At 36.6% G+C, this 13897-nt stretch overlaps 1 protein-coding gene across 2 annotated transcripts in view; it reads right to left on the bottom strand.

Annotated features, from left to right (window-relative positions):
* LOC138741498 (protein argonaute-3) overlaps positions 1-13897 on the bottom strand; it is a 79046-nt gene that overhangs the window by 50381 nt on the left and 14768 nt on the right. For both annotated transcript variants that reach the window (XM_069895689.1, XM_069895690.1), the window contains exons 3-5: positions 10758-10878; positions 8531-8745; positions 2591-2727 (exon numbers count right to left, since the gene is read on the bottom strand). In XM_069895689.1, the coding sequence (XP_069751790.1) occupies positions 2591-2727; positions 8531-8745; positions 10758-10878 (473 nt within the window). The remainder of the gene's footprint in view (positions 1-2590; positions 2728-8530; positions 8746-10757; positions 10879-13897) is intronic.

Genomic DNA, 13897 nt, shown 5'->3' with positions numbered 1-13897 from the left:
TTTGGGTGGGGGGGGTGGTGAAATGGGCTCATTCAAGCAGCAATGGTATAGGCAACCCAATATATGTGAATTTCTTGAGCTTATATTATGATTTAAATTGTTTTAAGGTGTTTTAAGAATATTAGAAAATTTATAACTCATTTAAAAATGTCCTTGAATGTGTCCATTGTCAGGGACATTGAAAAACATTCAAAGTTCTTCATGGCTTTGCAGCTGGCATTCTTTTTAACCATTTCATAGCACTACATTGGATTAAAAATGAAGATCAGGCTGCCATTTACCAAAGATCTGCAAAAGTCAAGTCTCAACTTTATCTCTGACTGTAACAGTTGCATTTAACTTGTTGCTTTCTTTCTTTTCTTTTTCAATCTTTTTATTATTATTATAATTTATAAACACATACAGTTCAAAGAGATATAAAAAAATACATAGTAAGTAATGAATTAATACAGAGATATTAAACAATAATATTACAGAATAAAAATATATCATAAAATTTTTTTTGATCAGTTTAGGGTGTGAACTATCTCTAAAAAAAGATATAATTAATAACAATATATGAAAAAAGAGAAAAAAAAACCCCAAAAAAGAAGAAAAAACAAATCTGAATTAAAAAAAAACTTTAAAAAAAACTTTTAAAAAAACCTACAGATATAGCTAAACCTCGCCGATCACTCCGATCTCATCTTACAGCCCAATTATCATACATAATCATAGAAAGAAAACAGAGCCAGATCAACTCACCACAAATGAAAATATTGAATAAATGGTCGCCAGGTTAACTCAAACTTAGAAGGGGATTCATAGACAGAGTTTCTAATTTTCTCTAAATTTAAACATAGTATAGTTTGGGTAAACCATTGGAAAACAGTGGGAGGATTTACCTCTTTCCAATTCAATAGTATAGATCTTCTAGCCATAAGTGTAAGAAAAGCAATCATACGATCCGCAGGAAGAGATAAATAAGTCAAATCTGTCATAGGTAATCCAAAAATTGCAGTAATGGGATGTGGTTGTAAATCAATATTCAAAACAGTAGATATAATGGAAAAAATTTCCTTCCAATAATTCTGTAAAGAGGGACAGGACCAAAACATATGTGTAAGGGAAGCTATTTCCAATTGACATTTATCAAAACTTGTTGCTGAAACAAGATTCAGTCAACCTGTTCATGAACAAACTCCCTAAAGATTTATTTTTTGTAATTTCTACTTGAAAAGTAATACACCACAATGTCTTCATAGTCTATAATGCTCAAATGTTTATTTGAAAACAACAGACTACAAATAATTGGGGGAAAATCCAAGTTTTAATTTTATTTGAGGAAATGAATATTTCATTAAATTAATTAAAAATGAAATGACTCAACCTCTTCACAGAATCAGACACAAGAGTCTGGTCAGCTATGACGCTCAACAAAAATCATTTTGCCAAATCTCAAAAACAGCATCTTCGACATCAAAAATTTCACCTGTACTTTTATTCGTAAAGAGTTCTCTCAGTTTCAAGGTTTGGATTACACTGGCTTTTAGGACCAGAGTTGGATCCTATCACCTCAGATATAATTACCACTTGCTTGGTTCTCAAGGGATTGATTTAACTGTCCTACCTCCCGAAAAGGGATCATTTCTTGGTGATAGTGATGCATGTTGATTAATATCCTTTGATTAACAACATTGAGCTTTACTAGAATTATTGACAACATAGATGTAGCTCTGTTCCTAAAGAGTGAATCACAAGTCAAATAACTTTATAACGGAGAGGTGGGACTGAAGAAATAAAGAAATGCCAACCATGAAGTATTATAAACAATTCATGCACTGAAAGTGGAAATCCTAAGAGCATTTCACACAAAAGTCAAATTTTACAACTACTTTCTAAGAGAGTTGACCAAAAGATTGGTCAAGAAGTTACAAACGGTGAAGGAATGATAGTGGTGGAGTGGTTTGCAGAGGGAATTACAAAACTACCAAGCCCAACATGGGTCAAAGTGTGGTCACAAATGAAACAATAAAAGGATCTTGAGATGCACATGCAGGAAAACATGGATAAGCAGCCGCGCTGGATGTTACACGTCAAACCAACAAGGAAGTTTGAATGAAAAGAGGTCAATTTTAAAAGGTGTGATAACTGAAGTAGTGTACTAAGTATGGTCAGTAGACAATGATGATGGTAAGATGCAAGACAAGATTCAAATAATGGGGTTAATAGAGTTTGGAGGTCAAAAAGGAAAATATCGAATGAATAAGTTTGGAAGTATGAAGGCCATTGGTTAAGGTTTTGCCACCAAAAACTTCTGTTCTAAGCTTCAAAGTTAGCTATGCAAAGGCCAGATTCTGTTTAATAATTAATATAACAATAAAATCAGTTTGCTATGTTTTGTCTCCCCAGGACCCTTTATCTAAAAATACTTAATTTCTCATTTTCCAGATGCAGGATTCCACCATCATTCAGTTATTCTGTCAAAATTAGAAAGCAGCATCTCTGAATAACTGACTGTTAAACAAAACTTGAGTACCAGTGGAAAAATCAGGTGCAAGATTATTGTAAAACTTGGGAATTGAAATATAATAAATAAATCACAACTCACCATCTATGTTTAGCATCATTTTCCACATGGCAGGTCTGACAGACTGATGGAAACCAAACCAGACTTCTCTACCCCCACCCAATGGATGGTCGTACCCTTCGGGGGCAGAGAAGAAAGAGCGGCCAACAGGAGTATACCTGCAGCAATACAAAGAACACAAATTAAACTCAGATGTCAATTACTTTTTTGCACAATTTCAAACCAGAATTGCTCAAATGAGAGGCCTTGGAGGGGCAGGCAAGACACATCAATTTTAAGAACAACCCTTTTTTTAAAGCTATATAGGAGTAGCAGCAAATACAAACTCCAAAAGTATAATAAGCTACAATAAATATTAATTTGCAAAGAGGATGAAATTATAATCATTAAGCACATTCTTGGAAAGAGTGTAAAATGGAATGCAAACAATCAAAGGGACACACAGACAATAAGAAGATGACAAACTTGTTAAATTATTGTTCCCTTTTTACAGTGAAGGCTATGGATAAAATTTCAATTTACATGTGGAAACTGTAAAATTTCAAAATGGCAGAATAGAGATCAATGTAAATTATGGGCTCAAAATCATCAAATCTCCAGATTCAATTACTTCCTCTTTAGAACATCAACAGCAATACATGGAGAAACCGCAGAGAAATCACACACCTTTCCAAAGCTTTCTATCTTCAGAAACTGCACCTTTGGAATAGAGGCATCTAACCAAAATCCTTATTCCAGATGATAAACTCCTGTCACTGGAATAAGAATCAATGGGTTTGATTCATTGATCTGTGCTAAACATATTGAATTACTTGCAAGCCAAGCATTTTTAATTTCAGAATTTTAATAGTTTTGATTTTGAACCAATTTTAAGTAATTTTTTTTAAATAACTCTACGGTTCTATTAAAGAGTAAATATACTTCTTGCACTGAGCAGTGCATTTTCACATTAAATGCTGAATAACTTGCCTGCAGATTTACAGTCTTCACATTACTCCAATTTAAGTCATTCATCCAATCTATTTTGGTCAAGATGGGGTACACACTCACAGAAATGTGATGAGCACACTAGAGTTCAACACAAAGGCCACCTTGATGTTAATTCATGGGTTGCATTACATTATGAAATTGGACAGGTAAATGTATCCTCTGGACCATTGTTCATTACCATAATTAGACCTCAAGAACCAAAGACATTGAATCACACTGTATATCTAATAGAATAAATACAATGGTATACTTTTTACACTATCAATCACACTGTATTCTGAATTTGCCAATCAGTGCAGAATCACAGCGAATTTTCCAACTATGATTATTATCAGAAGGAAACTCAGTGATTGCTGAATTTGACCCAAGTTAAACAATAAACCATGGCAGCGAACCAGCAAGGGGATCAGAGGCTGAAGGACCCACACAAGCTACAAGTGGTCTGTGACTTGTGGTCGAGGATCAGGGTCCGTTGAGGGTGCTGAGGGCAAGAATGGATCCTGAAGGGCCTTGGGCACAGAAGGCTTCATGATCATATTGGGAGTTTTGGAACTAGAACTCGGGTTACTAATGGATCAAACAGGGGCCTGTGCATTTGCAGGGGCTACATGAGCTCTGGAGGAAAATCCCTGGATTCTCAATGTCTTTAAAGGGATTCTCTTTTGCTTTTCTTTCTCTTTTACTGTAAGGGGTGCCAGGCAATGCGAATAGCGACTCTTTGCATGGCTTCCAACAGACAGAAGGAAATTTTGTGTAAGATTACATTTTCTATATTATTACATGAGCATGAAGGAGTCTTGAATAAGCAAGTAGCATTTCAATGTGCCGATACTTCCAAAAACAGAAATAGCAGAGGAAATGAAGCAGAGCAAGACAGGATTATAACAAATTAATCCCCCCAAATTGTAAACCAAGAAACAAAAAGAGAGTATACTCCATAATTAAATTTACTTCAGCTGGTTTCATAGGGTGAAAACAAATCAAATTGACATTTCATCTAAATTCAGAGTTTGCATACGAAACCACAGTACTATTCAAATTCTACCGAGATGGAATTTAAATTGAAGTGACAATTAAGTCAGATTCGAATGTCTGCTCAAGTTCTAACCTGCCTAACATTTGAATCATAACCATTTGGAAATTTATTATGTGCGACTTCCAGTTTATTAGTGAATTTAAATTTGATTTAAAAAAATACAGTACTTCAAGAAAAACAATGAAACGTTGAGTGACATTTAATTATTAAAGAGTAATTATCACAGTATATACAACTGCTGAGCAATGAATCTATTTAGAAAACATGGAGCCATTTCTGAACTATGCATTTGTCAGGAAAATATTTGCATTTTAGAAGGGTAAACATGTTTTATGTTTCAGATAAGCTTTGTATTTTAAACTCATCTCAAAATGATTTTAAGATTTATTTATTTAATGCCCAACAAGAATGATCGAAGAATTGTTTTGTCATAATTTATATCAGTGAGTATTGTACGCGCTGTGTGAAGTACCAAATAATCCCTACTGTGTAATGACTGAATTACCAGTATTTGGAGTTGTTCAGTTTGTACTATTAGAATTACATAAAACTCTTTGCCCAAGAAAAATAATTCCAATAAAAGTGAATTACTCAATTATATGCAACTCACTACTAATGACACTTTATATTTAAATACATCAAATAGAAAATATTCCAACTGTAAGGTAACCAAAAAAAGTCCTTTCATTACCAGAAGTTATGAGCTATGAATTTTTTGTTTAAATGACAATAAATAGAATCTTGAATCTTAATTAAACAGGAAAAATCTTCAACGTGGAAAGAACAGATAGAAAGCCACAGTGGCCCTACTATAAGCATAAAGTTCTGTTTCCATTACATTTTAACAAGCGAGTGAGATTTTAACCATGTGGCATCATATCAAACTCACAAAAGATACTTTCAAAAATTAATTTTCTATGTCAGTGTAACAAAATTATCTGAGGAAGCAAGTTAATGGTTTATTATTACACAGGAGTCTTTGAGCCAGGAGTCATTTGGTCCAGTCCTCAAAGCTCTTACTGCACTTGAATTTTAGAGCAACTTTCAGCGGCCCATAAGATGGGCATTTTATACACTTTGTGTTTACACTGAGGCTTCATGAGACGTGTAAAAACATCTACTAATGCTCTGACCGATAGCATTCTAAATCCCGCTTGAAACATTGACAGTCACAATGGGCAAGTTGCACTCTTGCAGCATTTAATGACTTTCTACATGCAGCTAAGCCAGAATGTGAATTTTCTAATTTATTTGATATTTTTCCTGGAGTTCGTGCTCTCTAGAGGCCTCATGAAACTACTACAAACTTTGATAACTTTGTGTCCTTTCACCAGCACCAAGCCTGTAAAGTGTCATGCAAATCTGAAAGCCAGGAAGGTGGCCAATTATATGCCAAAATAATTGTAGTTCTAAACATTTATTTATTTATAATAATAAGGCCATTCCTTCAGAGTTAATATTTAAGTATGATACTTAGCTGGTTTTATCTACAAGGAAGCCACAATTTCTACCCTGGTTTATCAGCCAGAAGTGATGCAGCAATGATGAAAATGAACCCAGGTGCAATGACATGTATCAAACTGTTGACAACAGGCTTGTTGTTGCCTAAATTAGGTGCCAGATGCTTGAAAATTATTTATCCAATTAATCAAAAGCAATTTGAACTTGATGCTGTCGTTAATAGGTCATTCAAGTCCAATCTGCTAATTATGATCAGAAAGATTTTGCACCAATCAACTGGAAACTGGCCTACCATCAGAGGACTATCAAACTGAAGACTTATAACAATAAACTAATTAAAGAACAAACTTCCCAGGTATACATGAACACACAATAACTAATTTTCTTTTCTCTGGTTTGACCTACTACCAGCCCTGTAGCCTTATCAATCAACATTAATGATCATTCTTTAACTACTGGTCAACTTCCTTAACACTAGCCGCTTTTCCACTGGCATCCCAGTTAATTGGTTGTGAAGTGTCCCAGCATAGGAAGCCTTTGAGCCATTTCCACTGGGGCACCCTTAACTGGGACAGTAATTGCTTTTCCACTGAACACAACTCATCCCCAGGGATTGGAGGATTCTACCTTCAACTGGAAACTGGTGACTTTCTGCTGTCCCTTTTCCACTGGTTTTATCAGCACGCCGGCATCAGCAAATGCCAGGGATCTGAGTGGGGTGGAGGTAGTTAATCCCCGGTGTGAAATGATGTCATTTGAAGCTGGCATTTGGATGGTGTTCCTTTTCCACTGCACCCTGCCCCAGTAAATTCCCAGGACAGGGTGCTAGTGGAAAAGGAGCAAGCTATTCACTGCATTCTGGAAAGTCTATCCACTTCATTTATCATTTAATTACTTTCTTAATTAATTGTTAACTGCACCTCAGGTTTCATTATAGCTTCACCCCTCCAATTTACTAATGTACAAGGTTGAAGTAATTTTTAAATCCTTGAGGGATACTTGAAGGTTGGAATGTTCATGTATTTTAGTGTGTGGAAACTATTTTCTCTGGGAATATCATCATTCATGATTATGCACACATGGACAAAGTATATTGACTTTATTTATTAATTACATGTCTTGAGAAAAAAGGTTGGCATTCTTGAATCATGTCTCAACCCATTCCACAGTTTTGAAATTTATAGTGCTAAAAGACTACCTCTGCATGGAGGCTTTGATCTAGCAGAGGCTGATGAAATAGTCTTCCTTATATTAGTTTTAAATGCTTAAAGTTACTGAATTCAGGGAGATGCTGACAAATTTATTCTGGAATATGCTCAATTAAGAATACTGCCACAGCTGGATACAACAGAATACAAAATTTGGCTTCCAATTTGAGATACATACTCTGAATAAACAATTACTTGCCTGATATCATCAGGAAAATGTAAAGATAAAGCTAAAGAAAAAAGATAAAAGAAACTTTTCACAAAATCTCTAATCTGAATTTGTACTCGTTTCTTTTGTGTTTCCTTTTTCCCAAATGCACATTATGTTGGTATAGTTGTAAAGGATAAAACCAGATGTTTTTAATTCTTAGTTAATTTTGTGCCTGTCTCTTTTGTAGTGTTACCATAGTGACTATGATGTAATATATCGTAATATCCGCCCAGGCTAATGGCTTGCTCTTTCATTCTACAAGATGTGAAGGAAGCATGAGAATTTTTTCTTTGAATTTTTGAATCTCTAAGATTGTGTATCTTTTTAAAAGCCTTAGGTATCTCTACTGTTATGAAAATCTTAATGCAAAGCAATGCAAAATGTTTCTACATTTTATCAACAAATTAAAACTACATAAAGTAATTGCCACAGAGTTTGATTTATTGGATTAAAGAGAAATTTGGGATATCGTAGCTCATGCTTTGGAAAATTATACTTTGAAATTAGGATATATTAGAATAAGGAAAGTGTCGTCTATAATAGTAGAATAGAATAATCAAGACTAATGTCTCATTTTCAAATAATTTACCGTGGACTTCGGCAGTTTTAATCTTTGGTTCTGGAAGAATGGTGGCCCTGATTTTTCTATTTTCACTAATCTCCAACCAAAATTAAGTTGTGAAGTGGGGGGGGGTTTATCCCTAGTCATTTTCCAATTGGAACGACAATAATACAACTTCAAGTTAGAAAACAAGAATATGAATTAAAAAATTTTTTTTTTGCAAAACCAACATACAACTTATTTTCTTACGGAAAGATCCATGCTTAAAAGACTCAATATGATGTTTCAAGGAATATGGGCAATAGAATAAAGTTGTGAATGGTTCCAGAGCAACAATGGCAGAAACTGATCAGCAAGAAAGATACTTGGCTCCTTTTTAGGTGTAAATATGATAATGGAGATTTACAGTGATGGAGGAAAGAAAAACGATATATCCAATAAATAAAAGTGGTTTGATCTGTAATATCAGAAAGAATTTTGAGAGGATACTCACTTCATGGAGGGAAGATGTCGAAGAACAACATCAACAGCATGGACAGGATTTGTGCTGAGTGGCTTGTCCAGATCCAACCCAGGCAGCAATTCCGGCATACTCCGTCCTGTAAGAACTTCATGCAGCAAGTGCCAGCTCACTCTTGAAACAAATTTTATTGACACCCTGAAAATTCGGTCCTTCCCTTCTCCTGGTAATGTCACCTCCAAATCCACCTTTTAAAAAAAAAATCCAAGTCACAAGCCATATGCAATATCCCTTTTTTTAAAACTTTATTCTATTAATGAAAAATTGAAATAAAATATCAAGAACTGGATAGTGTTATGGATTATTATAATGACCCCCTTTCATCTCAAAATATGAGCTCCAGAACAATGCAAACCATTGGCAGTGAAGACAGTGTTAACTGCAAGTTCTTCTTGCAGTTAGGTCGTCAAAAATTAAACTCTTTACAAAGAAAGGTGTAGTGGGATTGGTTTGACCTACTGAACTGATTGAAGCTTCCTTCAGTAGGGGAGCATTTTGGGGACAGTGCAAGTTGTAATATATGAATGAATTAGAATCAAACTGGTCCTTGGGCGAAAGTTCAAAATTGGAAGGGGCTGGTGGAGAGAATTGCAGATTAGAACAGTATCAGGCAAGAACTGGGGAAAGTAGATTGAGAACAGTTGGTTGAAGGAAATTCTGCATCTGACAAATGGGAGTCTTTTAAGGCTAACTGTTATTGTTCAGGATCAGCAGGTTGCTGAGAATGAAAGATGAGTTGCAAAGTTTACATTCTTGGATGACAAAAGATTAATCCGAGTTTAGTCAAAAGGAAATAAGCAGCACATACAGGGTTTAGGAAGCAAAAATTGGACAAGGCCCTTGAGTAAGTTAAAGGAATTGGGAAAGAACAATGAATTAGGAGGACAAAAAGGGACCTTAAAATGTAATTGGCAGGTAGCATTAAGGAGAATTCCATGGCTCTTGTATGCATATTGGAAGCGAGGGTAGCTAAGAAAAGCATAGGTCCACTAAAGAAAGAAGGAGGAAGTTTATGCCTGGAAACAGAGGAAGTGGGTGAGGTCCCTAAAGTAAAAATACAATTCTAGAGAAACTCAGCAGGTCAAAAAGCGTATTTTATTTAAATGTTTTATGTCTGTCTCTGCATAATTTATTTTACTTGAGGTCCTTAAAGAGTACTTTGTATCAGTATTTACCGAGAGAAGGACATGGGTGGTGGAGAGATCAGGGAGGTGAATTTTAATATTCCAGAGCATTTTGATATTAACGAGGAAGTGATGTTGGGTCTCTTAAAAAACATGAAGGTGAGCAAGTCCTCGGAGAGGATACTGATGATGGAAGGGAGCAGATTACTAGAGCTATGTCAGGGATTTTTGTGGTCTCTTTAGCCTTGGCCAAGATCCCACAAACCTTGAGAATAGCCAATGCTGTTCCTTTATTTAAAAAGGCAACAAGGATAATTCAGGGAATTATGGCCCAGTGATCCTTACATCAGCTGTGGGGAAATTTCCTGGAGAAAATTCTTTGGGCCAGGATTTAGCTTGATTGGAAATGCATGGACTTATTAGAAAGTCAGCATGGCTTTTTGTGGTGATGGTCCTGTCCCACAAATTTGATTCAAGGTTTCCTGGTGACAAAGATGATTGATGAGGATAGGGCTATGGATGTTGTCCACATGTATTTGACAAGATTCTTCATTGAGGGCTATTCCAGAACATTAAGTCATATGAGATCCAGTGTTTGCAAAATTGAATACAACATTTGCTTGGTTACAGATGACAGAGGAGGGGCATTTTTCCGACAGGAGGCCTGTGGCCAGATCTGCAAGAATCAATGCTAAGATCTCTGTTGCTTGAAAAAAAAATTGGATGAGAATGTACGTAATCCGATTCATATGTTTGCTGACAACATAAAAACTGGTGGAATTAAAAGTGAGAGGAGAAACGTTTAAAGTGTTTTGTTTTACACGCAGCGTGATTGGGTACCTGGAATGCATTGCCAGTTGAGGGGGGGGGGTTACAAGCAAATAAAAGGCATTTGCACAGATCCATGAACAGGCAGGGAATAGATGTATTAGTTAGACTGACACTATGGCTGGTGCAGACATGGTGAGCTGAAGGGCCTGTTTCCATACTGTACTGTTCGATGTTCTCAATCTGCATACAGTAATTGTTAACAAATCCACTGCATGAAATTCAGATTTTAAAAACACAGCACTTACCCCAGTACTGCTGACAGGAATGGGATCAGCAGTATATAGACTCCTTTTCCCATCATAGACAGGTCTTCTCTCTCCAAAAATCTGAACTTTAAAATGTTGAACCATAGAGTCAACTACTTCCCTACAATAAGAAAATTACTCCATGAATCAAAAATTCAATCTGATGACAATAGAACAGATGAATAGATATATATATATATATATTTTCCTTATCAAGTTACACTGATATGGGCATCCACAGGCAGTGATCGTCTGGCATCTTACTTGAAGTGATCTTAATCATTGATAAAAGAACATCAGTAATGCCAGGGAAGTACATGTTTCAAGATAAGAATTAATTAGGCTTTTTTTCTGCACCTGGCAACCACAACAATGCTTTTTGAGATGGTAGTTGATTATTTCAATCACACCAGATACCATTTGACATTTTCCACAAACTGTATAGTTTATTCTTCTTGACTAAGTATTGTTTTTATTATAATGAAATCCTTGCTGGAAGTTAACATCGAAGTAAATCAATAATATGTACTCCATTCAAAAACTGATCAGCCATGATCAATAAATGTGGGAGTATTTGTGATTGGTAAAATGGCGTACTCCTGCTTCTGTTTTATGTTCTAATGTACTGCAATGTACGTAATTAGAGTTTATATTCAAATTGTGCTGCAAAAAATAAGATATTATGCTACAACAATAACTTGAATCATACCTCTTCCCTTCTCACAAATGGAATGTGTGCTATGTAATGGATGTACAATCCAATCCCTTCATACAAAACTTTGTTACTTTTGCTCCTTCATAGTCCAGTCACAAGTTTGGATCTTACACGTGGACAGAATATCTTCCAAAACATTATATCCCCCATCAAGCTTATGAAGCAGAAAGCTGGAATCTTAAGTTTTTGTCAAAAACTTCATTTGAATTCCATACTCCCTACTTTCTCACATTCAAATTTACCTGATCCATATTTCCTCAGCCTCCCACTCAGTCTACACACTCAGCATGTCCTGACAATCACCGAAAGGAAACAAGAGCATTAACACTGCAGGATTTCCTCATTAACTCCCTTAGGTTACCACTGTTCAGATTTAACAAGACCTGATATCTAGATATTATTGGTTTAAGAGATGATCAAAGGCTTGGTATTTGGTGGCAATCACTCAGCTACAATTACTCCAAAGCCATTCATCACCTACAAAACATAATGAAACACCCTCCACTTGTCTGGATGCAGCTCGAAACAAACACCATCATCCAGTACAAAGCAATCAAGTAAAGCATGAAGGTCTGCAGACTCCGTGGTAGAAGTAAAAACACAATGCTGGAGAAACTCAGCAGATCAGACAGTGTACTTTATATAGCAAAGATAAAGATACATAACCAATGTTTCGGGCTTGAGCCCTTTATCAAGGTATAAAAAAATGTGGGCAGGCATCCAAACAAAATAGTTTGGGGGGGTGGGGGGAGGAGCAGGGAAAGAAACACAGCCTCAAAGGCAGGAGGTAAGGATGGCTCTGTGAATGGAGAGGGAATGGGGTGGAGAGCTGGAGGAAAGAAGACATAGGGAAAGGGATGGGAGGGAGAACAGAGAGTAGGCTAGCAGAAACAGAAGTTGTCGTTAATGCCATCTGGTTGGAGAGTGCCCAGACAGAAATTCAAGTGTTTTTCTTCCAATTTACAGGTGGCCTTGATGGGATAGTACATGAGGCCACAGAGAGAACTGTGAGCATGGAGTGGGCATGAAATTGAAGTGGTTGGCCACTGGGAGATCCCAGTCACTGATGCGGACAGAACGTAGGTGCTCAGCGAAGTGATCTCCCAGTCTGCGCCCAGTCTCTCCGATGTAGAGAAGGCCATAAAGGGAGCACAGGATGCAGTAGATAACTCCTGCAGCAATGCAAGTGAAGTGGTGCTTCACTTGAAAGGACAGTTTGATGTGCTGAATGGTGGTGAAGGAGGAGGTGTGGGCGCAAGTGTGACACTTCCTGTGGCCACAGGGGAATGATTGGTGGGAGGGATGAGCAGGAAAGTGAGTCATGAGGGGAGCAGTTGCTATGGAAAGCAGAAAGGGGAGGAGAGGAGATGTGTCTAGTGGTGGGACCATGTTGTAGGTAATAGAAATTACAGAGGATAATGCATTTGATGCGGTAGCTAGTGGGTGGTAGGTATGGACAAGGGGAATCCAGTGTTTGTTACATCTGGGAGCAAAGGGGTTCAGGGCAGAGGAGCTGAAATGGAGGAGATGCGGGCAAGGGTTGAGATGATGGTGGTGGAGGGGAAGGCTCATCTTGGGAACAGATATGGCGGAGATGGAGAAATTGCAGGAAGGGGATAAAATCCTATCGTGAAAATGAGGTGGTCAAGTTCAGGTAATTGGAAGTCATTGAAGAGATGAAGGGCATGTGAGGTATCATGGATGTAGCTGGGGAGGAGATGGACCAGGGCAGAAAAGATGGTGTCAAGGTACGGCAATATCTGCTTGCCCATTCAGCTGTTCTCCACAAGACAACCTTAAACTTCCCAGATATTTTTCTTTTAAGTTCTGAATTGCCGGACCTACAGTTCTGACCAGATATATAGATGTTTGTAGCAAAGACAGCCATCTAGTCTGAAATACCCTTTTATGAATGTTCATAGTTATGAAAATTTAATTCCATAAGCAATAACGTTACATATAATATCTCAAACAAAGAACAGTTCTTGAATACATTTTTGTATACCCAAGGATCAGAAGAATTATATTAAAGATTTTTTTGAATGCTGAGATATCTTCTGGAGCAAGACAAATGCAGCAGCAAGATAATAAATACAAAAAAAAATTTGGAAATTCTAATAATCTGGCATGATGCATCAGATACATAAACTCAAGTTTACAAATTTAATCGCCTCTAATGTAACTTTTTATGTTAGAAAAAGTGGTAAGAGGAGGGGCAAGACAAATCATGGCATGCCAGCAGCTCAACCATGGCATTCACTCAACTTGCAATGATAAATTTGAGAATATATTGGCTACCATGAAACCAAGTAATAATTGATTAAAAATATGTAATAGAAAAGTTATTTACACAAAACAAGTAGCTATTTTAAGGCACCGTGAAACAACCTGATGGGAAAGTACATTGAAAACCTAACAAGTATTA

The sequence above is a fragment of the Narcine bancroftii genome, chromosome 8 (genome assembly GCF_036971445.1).
Source record: "Narcine bancroftii isolate sNarBan1 chromosome 8, sNarBan1.hap1, whole genome shotgun sequence".
NCBI classification, from domain to species: domain Eukaryota; kingdom Metazoa; phylum Chordata; class Chondrichthyes; order Torpediniformes; family Narcinidae; genus Narcine; species Narcine bancroftii.
The sequence above is the reverse complement of the archived record's forward strand: the minus strand, read 5'-3'. Positions and strand labels throughout refer to the sequence as shown.